At 36.7% G+C, this 20,439-nt stretch overlaps 1 protein-coding gene across 1 annotated transcript; it reads right to left on the bottom strand.

Annotated features, from left to right (window-relative positions):
• Positions 1 to 11,053: 11,053 nt before the first annotated feature.
• Positions 11,054 to 12,684, bottom strand: LOC115699090 (binding partner of ACD11 1). The gene is given in 4 exon segments (XM_061102021.1): positions 11,054 to 11,482; positions 11,602 to 11,715; positions 12,310 to 12,385; positions 12,477 to 12,684. Coding segments are annotated over 4 exon segments (735 nt in total). The 5' UTR covers positions 12,593 to 12,684.
• Between the last annotated feature and the right edge of the window lie 7,755 nt (positions 12,685 to 20,439).

Here is a 20,439-nt window from a genome sequence, read left to right as displayed (position 1 = left end):
TGGACCGAAAATAAATTTATCTGGGCTCATAAAGCCCATAACGTGTAATGTTACATCACCGAAAGTATCTTTGACCGAGATCTTCAATCGTGACCGTCTATTTTGTCTTGGTTAAAAGAAACGAAACCGTGGATCGGAGGAAAAGTAAAAGTCAATCTAAACATGCCTTTGTGATTAAGCCAACTGTGCAAGCCGACACAGACCATTTGAAATTAGATTTATTACCTCACGTACCTTTATATTTGTATCTTAATATCAAAAACACTGTTGCCCATTTAATCAACGGTGCTGTTCTTTTTTATTCTTTTCTTTTTCCTATTAACTTTTCACACTTGAAATGTATTTAGAACTAATTCTATCTCAAGAAAAAAAGCTTGCAAGTTGGCGGCAGATGAATTGGATACTAAAATTTGGGAGGACCCTTAGATCGCTCACAAGAAAGACTTTTGCCCTCGTTCTAATGGTTCCGCCACTAGTAGAGTGAACAAAGTTGCCGAGCTTCTGTTAGATTTGAAAAGGAGCATTTCGTCTAGCTAGGGCAATGATAGATAGATTTACACTTTGAAAAATAATGGTCAGTTCTCGAGCAAATCGGCCTACCTCGCCCAAGGTTTAGATAGGGAACCTCCTTGTGAGGTTGCTCCTTCGCTATGAAAAAAGTTGTGGAATTGTAATATTTCAGAAAGGCTGAAGACTCTGTGGTGGTGTATCCTGTCCAAGGCAATCCCAGTTCGATCTGAGATCTGTAAAAGGTTTCCTATTGAGGATGTTAATTGCCCCCTTTGTGAGACAGAGAATGAATATATTGAACATCTATATCTTTCCTATAATGTGGCTTTTTACTTGTGGCGATCCTCTCATTGGGGTATTTACCCTATTTGTGGTACTGGCATTCGGATATGGGACTAGATCAAATTCATTTTGGAACCTTAAAAATAAGGGCATAAATGCTGACGAGGTTTTCCTTTATGCTTCGTTAGTTGTGGACACAATCTGGCGGATCCGAAACGATAAGGTACACAATAATGGTCTAGTTGATGTAATTAAGTGTATTGACAATATTCGTTCTTCTTTTGCAGTTTACCATGATTCTTCGTTCCCTTGCGTACCTCCGCGTTTGACGGATGTCTGGCGCCCTCCCCCTCAGGATTGGTTAAAGCTAAATTATGATGTTAAAGTGGGGTTGGACAGCATATGTGTTGCGGTTGTTGCAAGGGATCATCTTGGTAGGGTGATCTAGGTCCATACTTCTAGATTGGATTTTGCTGATGCGTTATGTGGAGAAGCGGTGGCTTGCTGCATTGCTTTGGATATTGCAAAGAATCGAGGTTTTAAGTTTATTATTGTAGAGAGTGATTCGAAGGTAGTTATCAATGCTCTCAATAGGGCGGAATCTCAGTGGAAGATTGAGAACAATGTCTCATGTTGTATTAGATCCTCTCCTTATTTTGTTAGTTGTATTTTCTCTAATATTAGTAGGAACTGTAATTTTGTCAACCATAATGTGGCTAAGTGGGTGTTTACCCACTAGAGGTTCAGTTGTATTCCGATTCCCTCTATCCCTGAACACTTTTTTTTGTAACGACCGGGAGATCTAACTACTTTTATTTCTAATATATGTACGCTTTTCTTTAAAAAAAAATTCACAGTTATTTTTCTTTGTTTCTCTTTACTTTTACTTCATCTCTTTTCCACTATTCTCTAACTATAAAAATAATTTTTCATCACACTCTTGATCATTTCAGCTTAAAAGAAAAGATATGCTTCTTTTTTTTTTTTTATTGTTTTCATAATTAAAGAAACTATTAGGTTTCTCAAACGATCTCCAATGATTCACTAGAGGTGTTTATGGAATACTCAATCAAATCCCAATTTGCATAATCCAATTCAACTCACAGAGTGCAAATATCCTCACTTATGTAGATTGGATTGGATTGAAAAATCTAAAAAGCGCACTTGTACAAATTAAATGTTAATTCACATGTAAAAATAACTAATTATATTTAATCCACACATATTTATATAAATTTTTAAAAAATTATTGTACAATTAATATTTTTATATAAAAATAATAATTTAAGAAAAATATTTACATAAAAAAAATACAAAAATATATTTTATTTACATAAATATTTATGCATGTAAAACAAACTTTTATAATTTATATACTCATTTATATTTTTAAAAATAAATTAATTGCCAAAATACTTTTTGGTCACACCCTTTTATTTGCTTTCCTATACTTCTTCATTTTTTATTTTTATTTTTTATTTTTAGTTTTTTGATAGGAATGAGATACAAAATGACTTTAAATTTAAAAACTAAATTAGTAAATGTCCTTAAAGTATTTTGAAGTGTAAAAATAAAAAAAAAATCCCTTATTTTTTTAAAAAATATATATAATAATTAAATTAAGTTATATATATTTTTAGTATTTCATAATAGTATATTGTAACAAAAATAAATAAATAAATTAAATCATTAAATATAAACAACAATATTTGATATATTGTATCACTAAAAATTAATATACCGTAGTAATAAAATTATATACCGCAAAAAAATTATAACAATACTAAATTAATACTCAAAAAGTCTATATATCATGCTAACAAAATTCTATATACAACTATTAAAATATGTATACATACCAAAAAATTTATACATAATCATTATATATAATAAAATAGAAACTAAATATTATCTTAAATAAATTATATACTATACACAACAAAAACTATATATCATACAACAAAATATGTATACGTACAATAAAAAATAATATAATATTATTAAAAAATTGTCTATACCATATTTTAAAAATTAAATAGAACCATAAAATAATTATACCATACTTACAAAATTATATATCACCTTTATATATGTTATTCTATTTTTACTCGCTTGAGGACCAACTTTTGGACATCATATGGCCGGTCAGCCTTTGGCCTGGCAGGCTTTGGTTCGCAGCTATCATCCGTGGACATCATGTCAAACTGTAACGTCCTATCCCATAGGAACGCCACGTGTGTGATTTTGTAAACTAGTTTAATACTAATTGTTATCCAAGTTTTTCTTAATTAGACACGTGGCACGACTAGAGTGGGGACTCAGTTTCTACATAAGTCATCTGAGGGAATCAAAAGAAATGACTCTCGGATCCGAAGGGTAGTAAGAGGAAATGGCTTCCGGGAGCAGCATCCTTCACTAAGGAACCCGAAAAGCGGTACAAGTTCCAGATACGTTAGATACGTCAGCTCCTTACAAAATAGCGCTCCATGGACGGTTATACCTTTTTCTGAGACAAGATCAGATATTGTCCCCTGTACTAGACCATGATAGTGCGCGTACGCACCCTCGAGCATGCTTTTTGCTCAACAGCCTGGGTAAAGACTATTTCGTAAAGGAGAGACCTTTAGATGACATGTGTCTAAGGTCGTACGAAGGTCCTCATTAGTCGCTCTACACCGCATGATGAAGAAGGTTCCCCCCAGTGGATGGTCAAATCGTCCTTTTATAGTACAGGCCTTAGAAGCGTGTGGAGGACATAACCCTAGGTAGGTAAAGGGTGTGCCCTGTTGGAAATTATTTTACCAGGATCTAGATTGACTAACATGTATGTTGGATTTAACAACCTAATATGAATTCTAAAACAATGAAAATAAACACATATAAAGTTAGAAAACCTTACAGTGGGTGCAGCGGAATAATATGACTCCTTCCGTTCAGATCTCTAGCCCTTGATTCCTTTCTGTAGCAGAGCATCACCAAGATCTGAACCCGGATCTTCTTTTCTCCTTCTTTGATGCAGAAATTCCATAGTCTTACATACTATGATTGAGATACCACTTGATGTGTGTGGGCACTACTCATCTCACAAGGATTTCGAAATTTCTCTCTTTTTCTCTCTTGAATTTCGTGGCTTTTCATGCATACAAAGACATGTAAGAGAAGAGAACAAAGGTTGCTTTATATAGGGAAAAGGGAGAGCACAACTTTCCAAATAAACAGTTTCCTCTTTTACTGTGTAATTGATTAACTGCCTTATTTAGTGTGATCTACCACTTTCCTATTATTGCTAGGCTTTTATTAGCAATTACAGGGCAATTAAAAATGAAAATAATAATTAGGAAAATCACAAAGAGGTGGCCGGCCATAGGGTTTCATGGGCCTCACTTGGATTTTGCAGTTTCCTCAATTTTATTTCTATTTCTCCAAAAATGCCATTTTTCCAATTCTAATCATTTAAATGCCAAAACTAATTATTTAATAACTAAAATAGATTATTAAATAATATTGTCATTTAAAATAATTATTAATTAGACATACAAAGTCTCTGAATTAATAATTAAACCTAGAAACCCTTTTCTTTACAATTTCATCCTTAAACTGTGAGAATTCATAAAGTAGACATAGTCTAACTTTTAGAATTATAATTGATTAATTAAAATCAATTAACTGAGTCTTACAAGCAGTATGGTCTCAACTAGTATGGGGACCATGGGTCTATATAAACGAGCTTCCAATAAGTCGAACCGAATTTACCAAGTAAATTTCCTAACTTATTAATTCCTCATTGAATCCACACTTAGAACTTGGAATTGCACTCTCAGTCATATAGAACGCTCTATATGTTCCACGATATAGACACGTCATTAGTTATCCATTGTTATAACCCTAATGTGATCAATGATCCTCTATATAGATGATCTACATTGAAAAGGTACTACTGTTACCGCTACACCTTCAATGTATTTTATCCTTAAAACACTTAACCCTGTATAAATGATATTTCACCTAAGTGAAATGAGATCTCCACCATTTATCTTCATTTGGTTAAGCTCGAAGGAAATCATCCTTTACTTCTATTTGCCAGATAGAAGCTATAGATTCCATATTTATGTTAGCGCTCCCACTCAATTGCACTACCGTGTTCCCAAAATGTAAGTATCACCCTGACCCAAAAGTAGGCTTAACTTAACAAATCAAAGAACACGAATAACACTCTTGAGATTGAACCTAACCATATCAGGATTAAGATCATTTGATCTAGGATCAACAGGTGATATTGAATTGAATAGATATTACGGTAAATTTTAATATATCTAATCAAAGTTCAATATCGGTCCCTTCCGATGTATACTCCATACATCCGATACTGGTAAACTTTGCCAATGTCCTGGAAAGGACATAACACTTTTCCAAGGTGTAAGAATACCTCTCGCTGATTATACCATGTCAGTCTAAATCCAGTGTTCTGACAAATCAGGGAATAAACTTTTGAACATATAATAAAGATTATATTCCACTGTGCTGACAACACTATAATCTTTAACCAACACATATGTTCTGGACTTAAAAAGAATTCATACATTATATACATATAATCATGAAATAAATCATGTGAACCATGCAACATAAAATGTTATTTCTGATCTTTATTAATAAGTAAATCTGATTATATGAAATGAGTTTTATTTAGGGCATAAAACCCAACATGCCCTTTACCCCATGTGTGCCTATAAATATCCTTGTTCTTTCGAAGGGCGGGGGAGAACCTTTCATATGACATCACCCTACTAAAATCCCTAGCAGTAACATCTGGGCTAGCAGAAACTTTCCCCTTAACTATTTGGGAGTCCAACTTAGACCAACTAAGTGTCGTGCCTCTGACTGTGGAGTTATTATTGATAAGATTCACAAAAGGTTACACAACTGTGCTAGCAGAAACCTGTCTTTTATTGGAAGGACGCAATTTATTCACTCAATTCTGTTGGGAATTAGGAACTTCTGGATGAGCTTGTTTATCCTTCCTCAGAAAATCACTACAGCAATTGACAAATGATGTAGGGACTTTCTCTGGGGGTCCAAAGGTAACCGCATCAAGATGCACTTGTCCTCGTGGGAAAAAGTTTGCCTTCCGAAGAAGTATGGAGGCGTTGCCTTTCGTGAGGGGAGAAATGGAATACAAGCTTGATGGCAAAATTTGTCTGGGCCATCTCGAGCAAGCAAGATAACTTGTGGGTTAGGTGGATAAATGCTATTTACTTAAAAGGGAAAGATTTTTGGCAGGTTGAATTTAAATCTGATGCGAGTTGGTATTTCAAGAAACTTTTGAGGCTGAGAAGCACTATTGACAGGTCAGATATTGTTAATGCTTGTAAGAGTGGTAAGTTCAAAACTAGCATATTTTACATATCAGCTAATCCCATGCAAAAAGTTGATTATGCTAGTAAAATTTGGCATAAGATGTGCATCCCGAAACATAGATTTATTGGCTAGCAGGCGATTAATAATCAGCTCTTGGCAAGAGACCACATCAGCAAGATCATGCCGATTCCAGATGTTTTTTGTACAGTGTGCTTAGATGACAAAGAGACTCATGCTCATATCTTCATGGATTGTCCTTATACTTTGAAAGTTGTGACTGATGTTAGCAAGTGGTTAGGAAGATTAGACTGGCCAAAGAACTCCAGAGACTGGTATGATTGGTTTTCCAAGCCCCTCAAAAACTTGCAGGAAAAATTGTTCAATGTTGTTTGTTTGGTTATTGTCTATAATATCTGGGTTAATAGAAATAATTGTATTTTTGAGCTTAGATGCAAATCGGTCTCTTGTATTAGCATGGATATTAAGAAAGCTGTCAAATACAGGTGTTTGGACTTTGTAGGAACTAGCAAAAACAAGCTTGATGCACATTTTTGTAAAGTTATAGCTAGTTGGTAGTAGTTGCTAGTTTCGACAAGCCTTGGAGTTGGTGATTGGTGTTTGTATTTTGTTGGTTCTTTTGAATAAAATCTTCTTTTGTTCAAAAAAAAAAGATGTAGAAATGATAAAACAGCAAAATTGCAAAAGTGGGGCCCAATATCCAAAGCCTTGGCCGACCACTTATGTATGCATTTATCATTTACTTTTTCATTATTTTAATGCCAAATAATTCTAACCTAATCCTAGGTGGCATCCTATAAATAGTTAGTGATGGCTTCAGGAAAAGATGATGCATCTTATTCCTTCAAAGAAAAACTGAGTGCCTTTTCTCCCTAACCTAGCTGCCACCTTCACTCCTCTTTCTTCACTTCTGAAAACCGAACCCTTGAGTGATAGAGTGAGTGCCCACACACATCAAGTGGTACCTCAATCATAGTGTGGAAGATCGTGAAGAATCCAGATTCAACAGAAGGACATTCGCGCTCAGATCTTTGTGATACTCTACGACAGAAATGATACAAGAGTTAGAGATCGGAGTGGAAGGAGACATTATATTCTGCCGCAACCACTGTAAGGTTTCTCATACTTTATATGTGTTTATTTCATATCATTTTAGAAGTTCATATTTAGGATGTTAAACAACATACTTGTTTGTAAATCTAAGGTCTTGGAAAAATATTTCCAATAGTATCAACACAAGTAGTTCTCTATGAAGATAATATTGCTTGCATCTCTCAACTAAAAGGAGACTACATTGAAGGAAATAGAATTAGAACACATTTCACCAAATTCTTCTTTATACATTTCAAGAAAATACATATTGGTGTTCAACAAATTCAATCAAGTGTCAATCTTGCAAACTTATTCACTAAGTTATTACCAGCATCAACATTTGAGAAGATGACATACAAGATCAAAATTCGTCGATTAGAAGATCTTCACGAATGCTTAAATGAGGGAAAGTTAATTTACACTGTACTCTTTTTCTTTTGACCAAGTTTGTCCGCAAGGTTTTTATTGAGGCAATTATTGTGGACATCCAAGGGGGAGTGTTATAAAATATTATTTATGGATGTCCAAATCACCAAATTAATTATCACCATTATTGCTTGGTTGTATTTTCTATAATTACATTGATTTAGTTTCACATTCTTTTAGTCATATTTTTGTTAAAATAGGGGTTCACACCATTGGAATAAACAACTGAAAATTTTTCATTCAGTTTCTCTTTCTCTCTTTATCTTCTACTTCTTTTCTTCATATATATTTTATATTATTCTACATTATTTTATAATACATAAAGTTTTTCTAAAAAAAATATATAAAGTCTATAATTTATGATTATTAAAAAAATCTTCAAAAATATCAAGTAATAAAAACAACAAATTTCAATTTGTATCCGTACGTTCAAAAAATAAAAATAATTAATAAAATAAAAAATAACTAACTAACCCAATTATAAAAAGCTAAAATCATAGATATTAATTAATTATAAGGTGCCAATATATATTACTAATATTTGCGGCATAAATACCATACGTTTTTAATTTTATACACTTAAATACCACATGTTTTTTTTCGACGGATTAAATACCTTAAGTTACATTTTCGTTAATTTCGTCACTACTTTTCTCTTAAATCCTATTCAAACATAGGAGTATTTACGGTATAAATACCTAATGTTTTAGATTTAACACATTCATATACCACATGTTTTTTCTTTTAGCGGATTAAATACCTAAAGTTACGTTTACGCTACTTTTGTCATTATCAATTCGTGAAATTCTATTAAAATAGACTAAGTTGACACATGTCAACATATTAGCGGTCCACTAATATATTCTCAATAAAAAGTTATTAAATAATTTTAAAATTTGTTAAACTGTAAATAAAATATAAAAAATATATTTTTTGCTAAGTATTATTCAATAAAAAAAGTTATTAAATAATCATAAAGTTAAAAAAATAATTAAATAATATTTATTTAATTAATAAAAATATAAAAAAATTCTATTTTTTAGAGATATAAAAAATACTATTTATAGTTATATATTTCCTTGTTTCTTCGTATTTGTGCAAATAAATTTGTTGAAGGAATTTTCGTAAATAAAATAAATTTTAGGTATAATATTGAAAAAATTCCTTATAATAGGATTTAAGAGACTTGTAGAAATGAAGGTAATGTAAATGTAACTTTAAGTATTTAATCTGCCAGAAGAAAAAAGATGTGGTATATAAGTGTATGAAATTTAAAACAAGTATTTATGCCGCAAATACTCTATGTTTAATAGGATTTAACAGAAAAGTAGTGACGGAAGTAACGGAAATATAACTTAAGGTATTTAATCCGTCGAAAATAAACATGTGATATTTAAGTCTATAAAACCAAAAATTTATGATATTTATGCCCCAAATATCCCTATTATTTAATTATTTAAGATTGGATGATCATTGATCATCACACATATTTCATAACCTAAATCTTTAAATTCAAAACCAAATTTGAATCATTGAATTAATCTAAAATCATTCAAACTTCTCTATTTATTTTCTACATTTTTTTTTTATTTTTTCTAACCAAATAAAATATTCTTCCTTATAAAAAATTACGTGGCAAGCCTCTAAATTTAGGAGTACCAAATATACTTAAAAAAAAAAAATCTAAATTATTATTTATTATATTAATAGTGTTTTACGTTTAAATTTGTTTTTATAATAAAAAAAATTAAACTAGTCACAAGAAAAGTAAAACCCAAAATATCTATAACTAATCTAAAATTTAAAATATTTATAAATAGATTTGTATGTTCATTTTCTTCCATCTATTTTTCAAGTCTCTAAGGGCTCGTTTGGAGCGTCGTATTAGGTCGTATTGTATTATATTGTATTATATTGAGTTGGATTATGTATCATATTTTTATATAATACTATATTAAATTTTAATTTATACTAAAATATTGCATATTTAGGTGCCCATAAAAGTTAATACCACATATAGTTTTACATAAAAATATTGCATAAAATATAATTTAATATAATACTATAAAATACAATACGGTGTACCAAACGAACCCTAACTTTTTCAATTCTCTCTTGCAGGTTGTTTAGAGTCTTATATATTATATGTTGTCGAGAGAAGCAATGAAGAATTTGTATAATTACATAATTTTTTTAGAGTAATATTGCGTTATTTTTGAAACTATATTATAATTTTGTATTCATGTATAATATTTGACATGTAAGTATTTTTTTAATTCTATTTTTAGATGGCAACGACTAAAGATATCATTATATCATTCACAGAAGAATATAGTACAAAAATATAAGATGAGGTTATTCTTTATTGTCCTTTTATTATTTTTTCTTATTTGTGTTTGTTTATTAAATTCTAGCTTTCATGGAAAGATTTATGCAGGTTTACAAAATCTAGATGTAGATTTATAAAGATACTCTAATTTTTTAAACACGCATTATGCATAAAAGAAATACGGTGATGAGAGGCTTTGAATATAATAGTGACTACAAGTGAAATATAGTGATGACAAAGACTTTGAATATAATAGTGACTACAAGTAAAATACGGTAATGACAACATTGACTTTGAATAGTGGCGACTATAAGTGAGATACGGTATTAATGACAACAATGACGTTGAATATAATAATGACTATAAGTGATGGGATATGATGATGACAACGGTTTTGAATGTAGGTAGCGATTGCAAGTGGATGATTACAACAATTATAAAATATATGATCATTTTTCTATAAATTTATCAATCGTCATTTTTTAGATCTCTATATTGTGTAATGGTTCTTCAATTTTTATTCTCTTTTTCACTATAACAATTGAAGATATCTCTTTATTTGCTTTCTTTATTAGATAAGAAATTGTATGCTTAATTTTTTTTACAATATTAATTTATTTTTTTGAGTTAAAAAATAAAAGTTTAGTAAAATAATTATTTAAATAAAATATAATCGCACGCAAAACGCGGTTTATTTTCTAGTTAGGTAATAGAATAGAAATGAATTACTTTTTATGTTATTCATTTATTTAATTACATTTAAAAGTCTATTTGAGTAGAATGACTTCCATTTTCAAAAGGAAGAAAAGAACTTTAAAATGTTAGATGAAAATTTCATTTTTTTTATGCAATTTAAATGTCATTTCATTCTATTCACATTTTCGTTCTTGTATTTTTATTGCTTACAACAAAATGTACCCTTTAGTTTATTGCTTTCAGATGTAAATGTGGCCAATCAACACTAAGTATGGAAGTCTGTTTACAACAAGCAGTGAACTAGGTATCTAAAATATTTTTGTACAGACCTACAAGAGCATCTCATTGATGAATACTACGGCCACCCAAATCAGCGGCAGCTTTAGAGGCTCGATTCAAAGCTTTTTAGACCCAAAGAGCTCCTTTCGAGAAATAGCTACTGTTTACAACGGTGTTTGCTGCTGCACAGGCAGTTCTTCCTGTTGCCAATACAGCTGACTTGGTCATCTCTGAGACATGGTACTTCTCATCAACAGATTTGGCAGCTTGAACTCCTGCAGAGATTGTATTTGCAAGGCCAATTCTTTGACTAAGCTCAACAACCTTAGAGGCTGCAGTTGCTGAAACTTGATGAGATTCATCGTAGTCTTTGGCCCTAGCCAATGCATCCTTGCTCAAAACAAAGCCCTTGGCCACCATAGTTTTAACCACTTCCTGGGCCATAGTCACTGCTTCTCCAGCATCAAAAACAAATTGGTTTCTTTGGGTACCCTTTATAGCCGTAAAGCGATACAAATTAGATATCACTTGAAAATGACCTTAAACAGAGGCCTCCCTCTTTTTCTACCAACATACTCTCGTAAAATTGAAAAGAATTAAACTTTGGTTACCTTGGAACTAGATTCATGTTCACGAGTCTCTGAAGAACTGTTCCAAAAATCAAATTCATCTCTGTACTGCCCCCATCGTGTTATGCATACACGTTGATCTACAATTGTGGCACCCTAAAAAGATAAGATAAGAAAACCACTCATAAATCCACAACTAGAAATCTTGGCATATTAACAGGAAGGAGTATAAAGAAACTGAGCCACATTACCAATCTAACCATATAAAAGACTCAAAATGTTTTGCATACACTGTTGTTAACCTACAATTTTGTAAAGGAGAGAAACCCTTGGAAATTGTTATGGTGCTCCTCATAAGGAATCCAACCCAGAACATGAGAGAAAATAGAATCTAACACTTTCCATAGAGGAGTATCTGAATATATTATAACACAGACAAATGTGGTAAACTCATGAACTAAAGTCATTTTGTTTGTTTCTTTCTTCTGCCAAATCGTTCATTGCAGAGAATAATTAATAATAGTTTAAAGAAACAAAAAAGTTCTACAGCCATTCAACAATGAAATAATCGACATGGCAGGGAGTAATAGAAGAAACTATATACTGCTTTCATTGAAAGCCAAAATTTACAGTTGGGTAACAACAGCTGCAATGGTATATTCAACCATACATCATTTTGTTAATAATATTAAATAAATAAATTGACAAGAAAACATAATTAGTTGATAAGCAAGAAGTGAAAGTTCTCACACTAAGCAAGCACGCAGTGTCCTGTGAATAAGAATCTTTAAAGGTCACGTAGGCAATACAGGCATAATCACCTGATCTATTCTTAGACAATAAAAAAATTGTAAGGAATCATTAATCTCCATTTATGAAACACTAAATACAAATTGAACAAAAATTCGACTAAATACCTGATGATTTCGACATGTTCGATGTTACCGGAAAAAGAGAAAAAAGCAGAGACATCTTTCTCTGTGGCTTTCGGAGACAAGCCCGTAACTTCGACTGAATATCCACCTTTATTCATTTTGATACGAATCTAGAAAAGAAGATTTCAAGATTAACTTCCAAAGGGAAAGGTATTGTAACACCCTAACTACCATAGGCGTATTACGTGATTTTTAAACATACTGTGCAGCTCGTTGCTAATCAACGAGGTTTATAGAAAAACGTGATTAATTAAAATTTTGCTTTTTAATTAAACTTATAAAACAATATTACAAAAGACTCGGGATCCCGATTATAAAATCATTTACAAAAAAATTTAACTGATTAACTGATACATAAAATAAAGGTCGTCTAACGACCAGTTACAAAAATCAGCCTCGCTGTCCCGACGATCGTACGCTCCAGGCCTAACTGCCCCGACATGTACAATCTTCATAAGCTCGCTCACGGTCCATCAGCTTTAGCCTTGCCTTTACCTACACATAAACGTAGATCTGTGAGTCGACAGACTCAGTAAGAAAAGCATAATAATACTCATACATAATTCTGACTGCCGTGTCCAACACGATACTGAGTCCCGCTACTGCCATGTCCAACATGGTACTGAGCCACTACTGCCATGTCCAACATGGTACTGAGTTCTGAACGTTCATAGGGACGGTACTATTGACACGTAACAACCCGATCGGTCGAGCCGGTCATACTCCGCCGTGCTGGTCATACTCCGGCACTGTCAGGGCGTGTTACTATATCCTCCGGATCGGTCGAACCGGTCATACTCCGGCTGCTGGTCATACTCCAGCCTGTACCGACGGGATACGTCAATAGCACGGAACCACCAACCAAGTGTCGACTGATCGGTCGAGCCGGTCATACTCCCGTGGCTTGGTCATACTCCGGCTGTACCGACGTGACAGGGTTGGATGGTTCGAAGCCAACATACATAACTAATGTAATCTAATAGGCTTCCTACATGCACGCTAAACATGTAATCTACATATGCATACTGTTATACTAATCTTACCTGGATTCCGAATTCGGGTGTGCCGTCCAACCCGATTTGGAACTTTAGCCGACGGCGGATTACGTGCTCCTAAACCATAAAAATCACAACACTATAAGTGACACGCTAAATCACTTCCCGGGGACTTAAACTAGGAACTAAAAGTTTCCCTATCGATAAAAAGCATGGCAATACCCCCTAAAACATAAAAACGAGGAAAAACACGGGTTCTGAAAATTCCCCAACCGGTAGACCGGTTGCCCAACCGGAATTCCGGTTCTGGGAAATTCCGGATGCACAACCGGAATTCCGGTTCCTCGCAGGCAGCAACATCAAATTTTCATATCTCAACCAATTCAACCCCAAATTGATTCAAACTTTCCAGACCTGCTCTAGATACCCCAAAGAACATTTCCAAGGCATTAAACTAACCCAGAATTCACAGAAATGAAAAACACCATGTGAGCTCCAAGCTTTGAGTTAAAACTCAAACTTGGCTAAAGCTCACTCACAAGCCTCAAAGCTAGCTTAGAATCACATAATCAAGCATAGAAACACTGCAGAAAACAAAACCTAATGCATGCAATAACTACAGCCACCAAATTCTCAATTTTTACTTTGAAAACCTTAGCTTCTTAATCAAGAAAATTAACCAACTCAAGCAAGAACAACTAGCATGCATTTCAACCTAACTAAACATAATTAATTCAACATTTTAGACATAAAAACAACAACAATAACAAGCAGCAGCAACAACATCAAAAAGCATGCATTTCACTCAATATTTCATCATTTTTTCAAGAAAACAAAGAAAGAAAAATAGGAAATACATACCACAATCAAGAGTTCCCAAAGTTAAGATGAATCAAGCTTGAAAAACCCAGCCTTTGAATCCCAAATACCCAGCCGAAATAGAGAGAAAAAGAGAGCTTTTCCTTTATAATTTCTAACTTTCTAACTTTGTGTTTTTTGTGAAAAAGAATAAATGAAAACAAAGCCACATATACTATTTCATTTCAGCCATTAATTAAACAAATAACATTTATTTTTCAAATAATCAAGTCACTAAAGACAAAAAGTCATTGGGGCAAAAAGACCATTTTGCCCCTCCATACTAAAATCACATAAAAATCACTAAAGGGGTATTTTTGGGAAATTCTAAATTCCCGGCCATTCCCGACATTCCCAATGTCTAAAAACCCGTCCCAAACTAATAACATGCTTAGTTGTAATTTCTACTGAGCCAAACGCCGAGTTCCAAAATACCGGGCACCGGAAATGCAAAATATGAAAACTACTGAATAACATAACCATGCATTTCTGAATTCCATAAATAACAGTAATAAATTATTTAAATAGCTATAAATAATTTCATAAATAATCACAATTAACTGATAATTTCCAAATTAACTAAGCGGGCTTTACAACTATCCCCCCCTTAAAAGGATTTCGTCCCCGAAATCTAACCTGAATAACTCTGGATATTGAGCTCTCATATCTCTAGCTCCCAGGTGGCTTCCTCCACCTTGCTGTTTCTCCAGAGAACCTTGACCAATGCTATGGTCTTATTCCGAAGGACTTTATCCTTTCTATCCAGGATCTGCACTGGCTGTTCCTCATAAGTCATGTCTGGCTGTAGCTCAAGACTCTCATAACTGAGTATATGAGAGGGATCTGAAACGTATTTTCTCAACATCGAGACATGGAATACGTTGTGAACTGCTGATAAGGCTGGAGGCAATGCTAACCGATATGCCACTTGACCTATCTTCTCGAGAATCTCGAAAGGTCCTGTAAATCTAGGGCATAACTTGCCTCTTTTCCCGAAACGTTTAATCCCCTTCATCGGAGATACCCGTAAAAACACATGGTCCCCTACTTGGAACTCAACATCTCTACGTTTCGGATCTGCGTAACTCTTCTGTCTGCTCTGTAAGGCAAGCATTCTAGCTTTTATCTTCTCTATTGCCTCATTGGTCCGCTGTACTGACTCTGGACCTAGGTATTTCCTCTCCCCTGTCTCATCCCAGTGGATAGGGGATCTACATTTCCTACCGTATAACAGTTCATAGGGAGCCATCCCTATCGTACTCTGATAACTGTTGTTGTAAGAAAATTCTATCAACGGTAGATACTTATTCCATGAGCCTTCAAAGTCCATAACACAGGCTCTCAACATGTCCTCCAATATCTGAATTGTCCTTTCGGACTGACCATCTGTCTGAGGATGGAATGCTGTACTGAATTTTAGCTTTGTACCCATTGCCCGTTACAAACTTTGCCAAAATTTGGAGGTGAATTTCGGATCCCTGTCCGAAACTATTGACTTCGGTACCCCGTGAAGTCTTACTATCTCTCTGACATACAGTTCTACCAACTGATCCATTGAAAATGTTGTTCTAACCGGCAGAAAATGAGCAGATTTCGTAAATCGGTCCACCACTACCCAGATGGAATCAAATAAACCCGTGGTCCTAGGTAACCCGACCACAAAATCTATCGTAATATCCTCCCATTTCCATTCTGGTAGGGTTAGAGGCTGCAACAACCCTGCTGGTCTCTGATGTTCAGCCTTAATCTGCTGACAAGTGAGGCATCTCGATACGAATTCTACCAAATTCTTCTTCATACCGCTCCACCAGAAGTACGGTTTCAAATCTTGGTACATCTTGGTGGTGCCGGGATGCAGAGAATACGGGGTAGAATGAGCCTCCTCAAAGATCTCATTTCTAAGTTCCACACTATTCGGAACACAAACCCTGGCTTTATACAAAAGCATCCCACTGTCTGACACTGAAAAGTCCTTGGCTTGACCAGCCAATACCTCATCTCGGATTTTCACTAACTCCGGATCTGTCATCTGAGCGACTTTTATTCTTTCCAACAGATCAGATTGCAGCGTTAAGTTGTGAAGCTGACCTACCACAAACTCAATGCTGGATCTAACCATATCCTCTGCTAGTTGAGGTGAGATCTGAATCATACTAGCTACCTGCCCGGGACCCTTTCTGCTCAGGGCATCTGCCACTACATTGGCTTTTTCGGGATGATAGAGGATCTCACAATCGAAATCCTTCACTAATTCCAACCAACGCCTTTGTCTCATATTCAAATCCTTCTGAGTAAAGAAATATTTGAGACTTTTATGGTCGGTATAGATCTCACACTTCTCCCCGTAAAGGTAATGCCGCCAAATCTTCAGTGCAAAAACCACTGCGGCCAATTCTAGATCATGGGTCGGGTATCGCTGTTCATAATCCTTTAACTGACGGGAGGCATAAGCGATGACCTGATCGGCTTGCATCAACACACACCCCAAACCCTGTTTGGATGAGTCACAATATACTACGAACTTCTCCTTGTCCGAAGGCAAAGCTAGCATTGGAGCGGTAATCAACCTCTGTTTCAGCTCCTGAAAACTAGCTTCGCATTTATCTGACCTGATAAATCGCTGATTCTTCTTTGTAAGCTCGGTTAGGGGCATTGAAATTTTAGAGAACCCTTCGACGAACCTACGGTAGTACCCAGCTAAACCTAAGAAGCTTCTGATCTCTGTCACTGTCTTCGGTCTCGGCCAATCCCTGACGGATTCAATCTTCGCGGGATCCACCTTGATCCCATCTTTGCTCACAATGTGCCCTTGGAAGGACACCTGAGATAGCCCGAACTCACATTTCTTGAACTTGGCATAAAGCTTATGTTCTCGAAGCCGTTGCAGTACCATCTGAAGATGTAACTCATGCTCCTCTTCTGATTGAGAGTACACGAGGATGTCGTCGATAAACACAATCACACAGATATCGAGGAAATCCTTGAATACTCTATTCATCAGGTCCATGAATGCTGCAGGAGCATTGGTTAGTCCGAATGACATAGCCAGAAATTCGTAATGGCCATACCTAGTGCGGAAAGCCGTCTTTGGAATGTCCTCCTCTCGGATTCTCAACTGATGATAACCCGAACGGAGATCAATCTTAGAAAAGACCGTCTTCCCCTGAAGCTGATCGAACAAATCATCGATCCTAGGTAATGGATATTTATTCTTCACCGTCAGCTTGTTCAACTCCCTGTAGTCGATGCACATCCTCATAGATCCATCCTTCTTCTTGACGAATAAAACCGGGGCTCCCCAGGGTGACACACTGGGCCGAATGAAACCTATGTCAAGCAACCCTTGGAGCTGAATCTTTAATTCCTTAAGTTCAGCTGGAGCCATTCTATACGGGGCTTTGGAAACCGGTTCCACCCCTGGTGCCAAGTCAATCACGAAATCAATCTCCCGCTGAGGTGGTAACCCTGGAAGTTCTTCGGGAAAAACATCCAAAAATTCCCGAACCACTCTGATGTCTTCTGGCCGAATGGTATCTGGCCGAGTGGTGTCCACCACCACGGCCAGAAACCCTAAGCAACCGCCGTGCAACAATTCTCTAGCTGACATAGCCGAGATCACCGGGATCCGAGATCCCTGAACTGAACCAACAAACACAAATGGTTCTTCACTTTCCGGTTGGAAGACCACCATCTTCCTTTTACAGTCAATGCTAGCCGAATATTTAGATAGGAAATCCATTCCTAAAATGATATCGAATTTGACTAAACTCATCTCTATCAGATCAGCACTTAACTCTCTACCATCTATCCTGATCGGCATAGACCTAATCCACCTATTGGAGATAACCAATTCTCCGCCAGGTAACAAGGTTCCAAACCCTGATTCATATCTATCATACGGTCTACCCAATTTACTAAAGACTCTGGCCGCCACATAAGAATGTGTAGCCCCAGAATCAAACGACGAATATAGCGAGTTGTTAATAAAAAGCCGACTCCGTGACAACCGATGGGCCGGCATCCGCATCGCCGCATGATAGCGAACACCACCGGCCGGGAGTGGGTATCGCTGGAGCTCCCGGTGCCTCTGGTCGGAGCTGGGGACAGTCCCTCTTGAAGTGTCCGGGCATGCCACAATGAAAGCATCCCTGACCTTTGCAGTCACCCCGATGGTGCCTCTTGCAGCTAGGGCACTCGGGATAGGAGAATCGGGTCTCAGTACCACCAGGACGACTCCCTCTCGTTCGGTTCCCCAGTAACCTCTTGTTCTGACTCGAGCCACCGGAAGCAGTGGGTGCTCTCTTCCTCTGATCAATGGCCGAACCACTACTCCCCCTGCTATAGCCTGATGCAGAAGGGGTAGGAGCCCCGCCACTAACCGGAGTACTGGCTGATTCTGACATACACCCCACTGCGCCCTCAGCTCGCAGTGCCTTCTCCACCATCTGAGCATAGGTGGTACTGTCGTCCGTGGTAATCATCAAATCATGCCTAATCCTGGCATTCAACCCGTCCAGATACTTTTCCTTCTTGCTGAAGTCGGTCGGCACAATTCCCGAGGCTAACCTTGCCAACCGATCAAACTGAGTAGTATGCTCAGTGACGCTCATGTTCTCACGCTGGGTCAGGTGAGCGAACTCTTTCCTCTTGGCGCTTCTGACCGCCTCATTGTAGTACTTCGCGTTAAAGAGTTCCTGGAACCTTTCCCAGGTCATGGTGGTGACGTCATGGATCTGAGACACCATGTCCCACCATACCAAAGCGTCCTCCTGGAACTGGAATGTGGCGCACACCACTCTGTTGTTACCGGTGACACCCATGAGGTTCAGAATCTTGGTGATCACCGTCAGCCACTGCTCGACTTTCATCACGTCCGGACCTCCCAGGAAAACCGGAGGTGCTTGCTTCCGGAACCGTTCGTACAAAGGTTCCAACCTATGGGCCGCAACCACTATCTCGGCCTGAGCAGCAGGGGCAGGTGCCACTGGAACTACGGGCACAGGAACTGCAGGAGCACCCTGCTGTCTCAACCTCTGAATCTCGAGGTCTTGCTCTTCGATCCGGGCTTGCATCTCCGCAAACCGTAACTCCCGCCCGGGCTCCCTGATCGGCTGGGGGAGCCTGGGCAGCCTGTGGTGGGTTCTCATCACCCCGACCACGAGCCCTGCCTCGGGGACCTCTACCTCGGCCCCTAACAGGTGGGGGAAACTGAGCTCCCTGTCCTTGGTTCGACCCCACGGAATTGCCCTGACTCCTGGTAGTCCGCCTGGCGTCCATCTGATTAGAACCGCCTGCGAAACCAAGAGTTGGCATATCAGGTCGTATTCAAGGAGAGCTTACTAATGCCGCTTAATTTGGAAATTAAAAACGAAACATGCGCCTATTCTACTATCAGGCTACTAACATGCTTCCTAACAGGCTTTTCTTTTTCATAACTGAATAAAATAAACTACTAAAGCAATAAAGACTTACTAAACCGTGAACCGAGCTAACTGCTGATGATGATTGTACATGTCGTGACGATCTTCGGAAGACAACCTGGCGGCTCTGATACCAAATTGTAACACCCTAACTACCATAGGCGTATTACGTGATTTTTAAACATACTATGCAGCTCGTTGCTAATCAACGAGGTTTATGGAAAAACGTGATTAATTAAAATTTTTCTTTTTAATTAAACTTATAAAACAATATTACAAAAGACTCGGGATCCCGATTATAAAATCATTTACAAAAAGATTTAACTGATTAACTGATACATAAAATAAAGGTCGTCTAACGACCAGTTACAAAAATCAGCCTCGCTGTCCCGACGATCGTACGCTCCAGGCCTAACCGCCCCGACATGTACAATCTTCATAAGCTCGCTCACGGTCCATCAGCTTTAGCCTTGCCTTTACCTACACATAAACGTAGATCTGTGAGTCGACAGACTCAGTAAGAAAAGCATAATAATACTCATACATAATTCTAACTGCCGTGTCCAACACGATACTGAGTCCCGCTACTGCCATGTCCAACATGGTACCGAGCCACTCACCGTCATGTCCAACATGGTACCGAGTTACGAACGTTCATAGGGACGGTACTAT

Source organism: Cannabis sativa, chromosome 8 (genome assembly GCF_029168945.1).
Source record: "Cannabis sativa cultivar Pink pepper isolate KNU-18-1 chromosome 8, ASM2916894v1, whole genome shotgun sequence".
In the NCBI taxonomy this organism is placed as follows: domain Eukaryota; kingdom Viridiplantae; phylum Streptophyta; class Magnoliopsida; order Rosales; family Cannabaceae; genus Cannabis; species Cannabis sativa.
The sequence above is the reverse complement of the archived record's forward strand: the minus strand, read 5'-3'. Positions and strand labels throughout refer to the sequence as shown.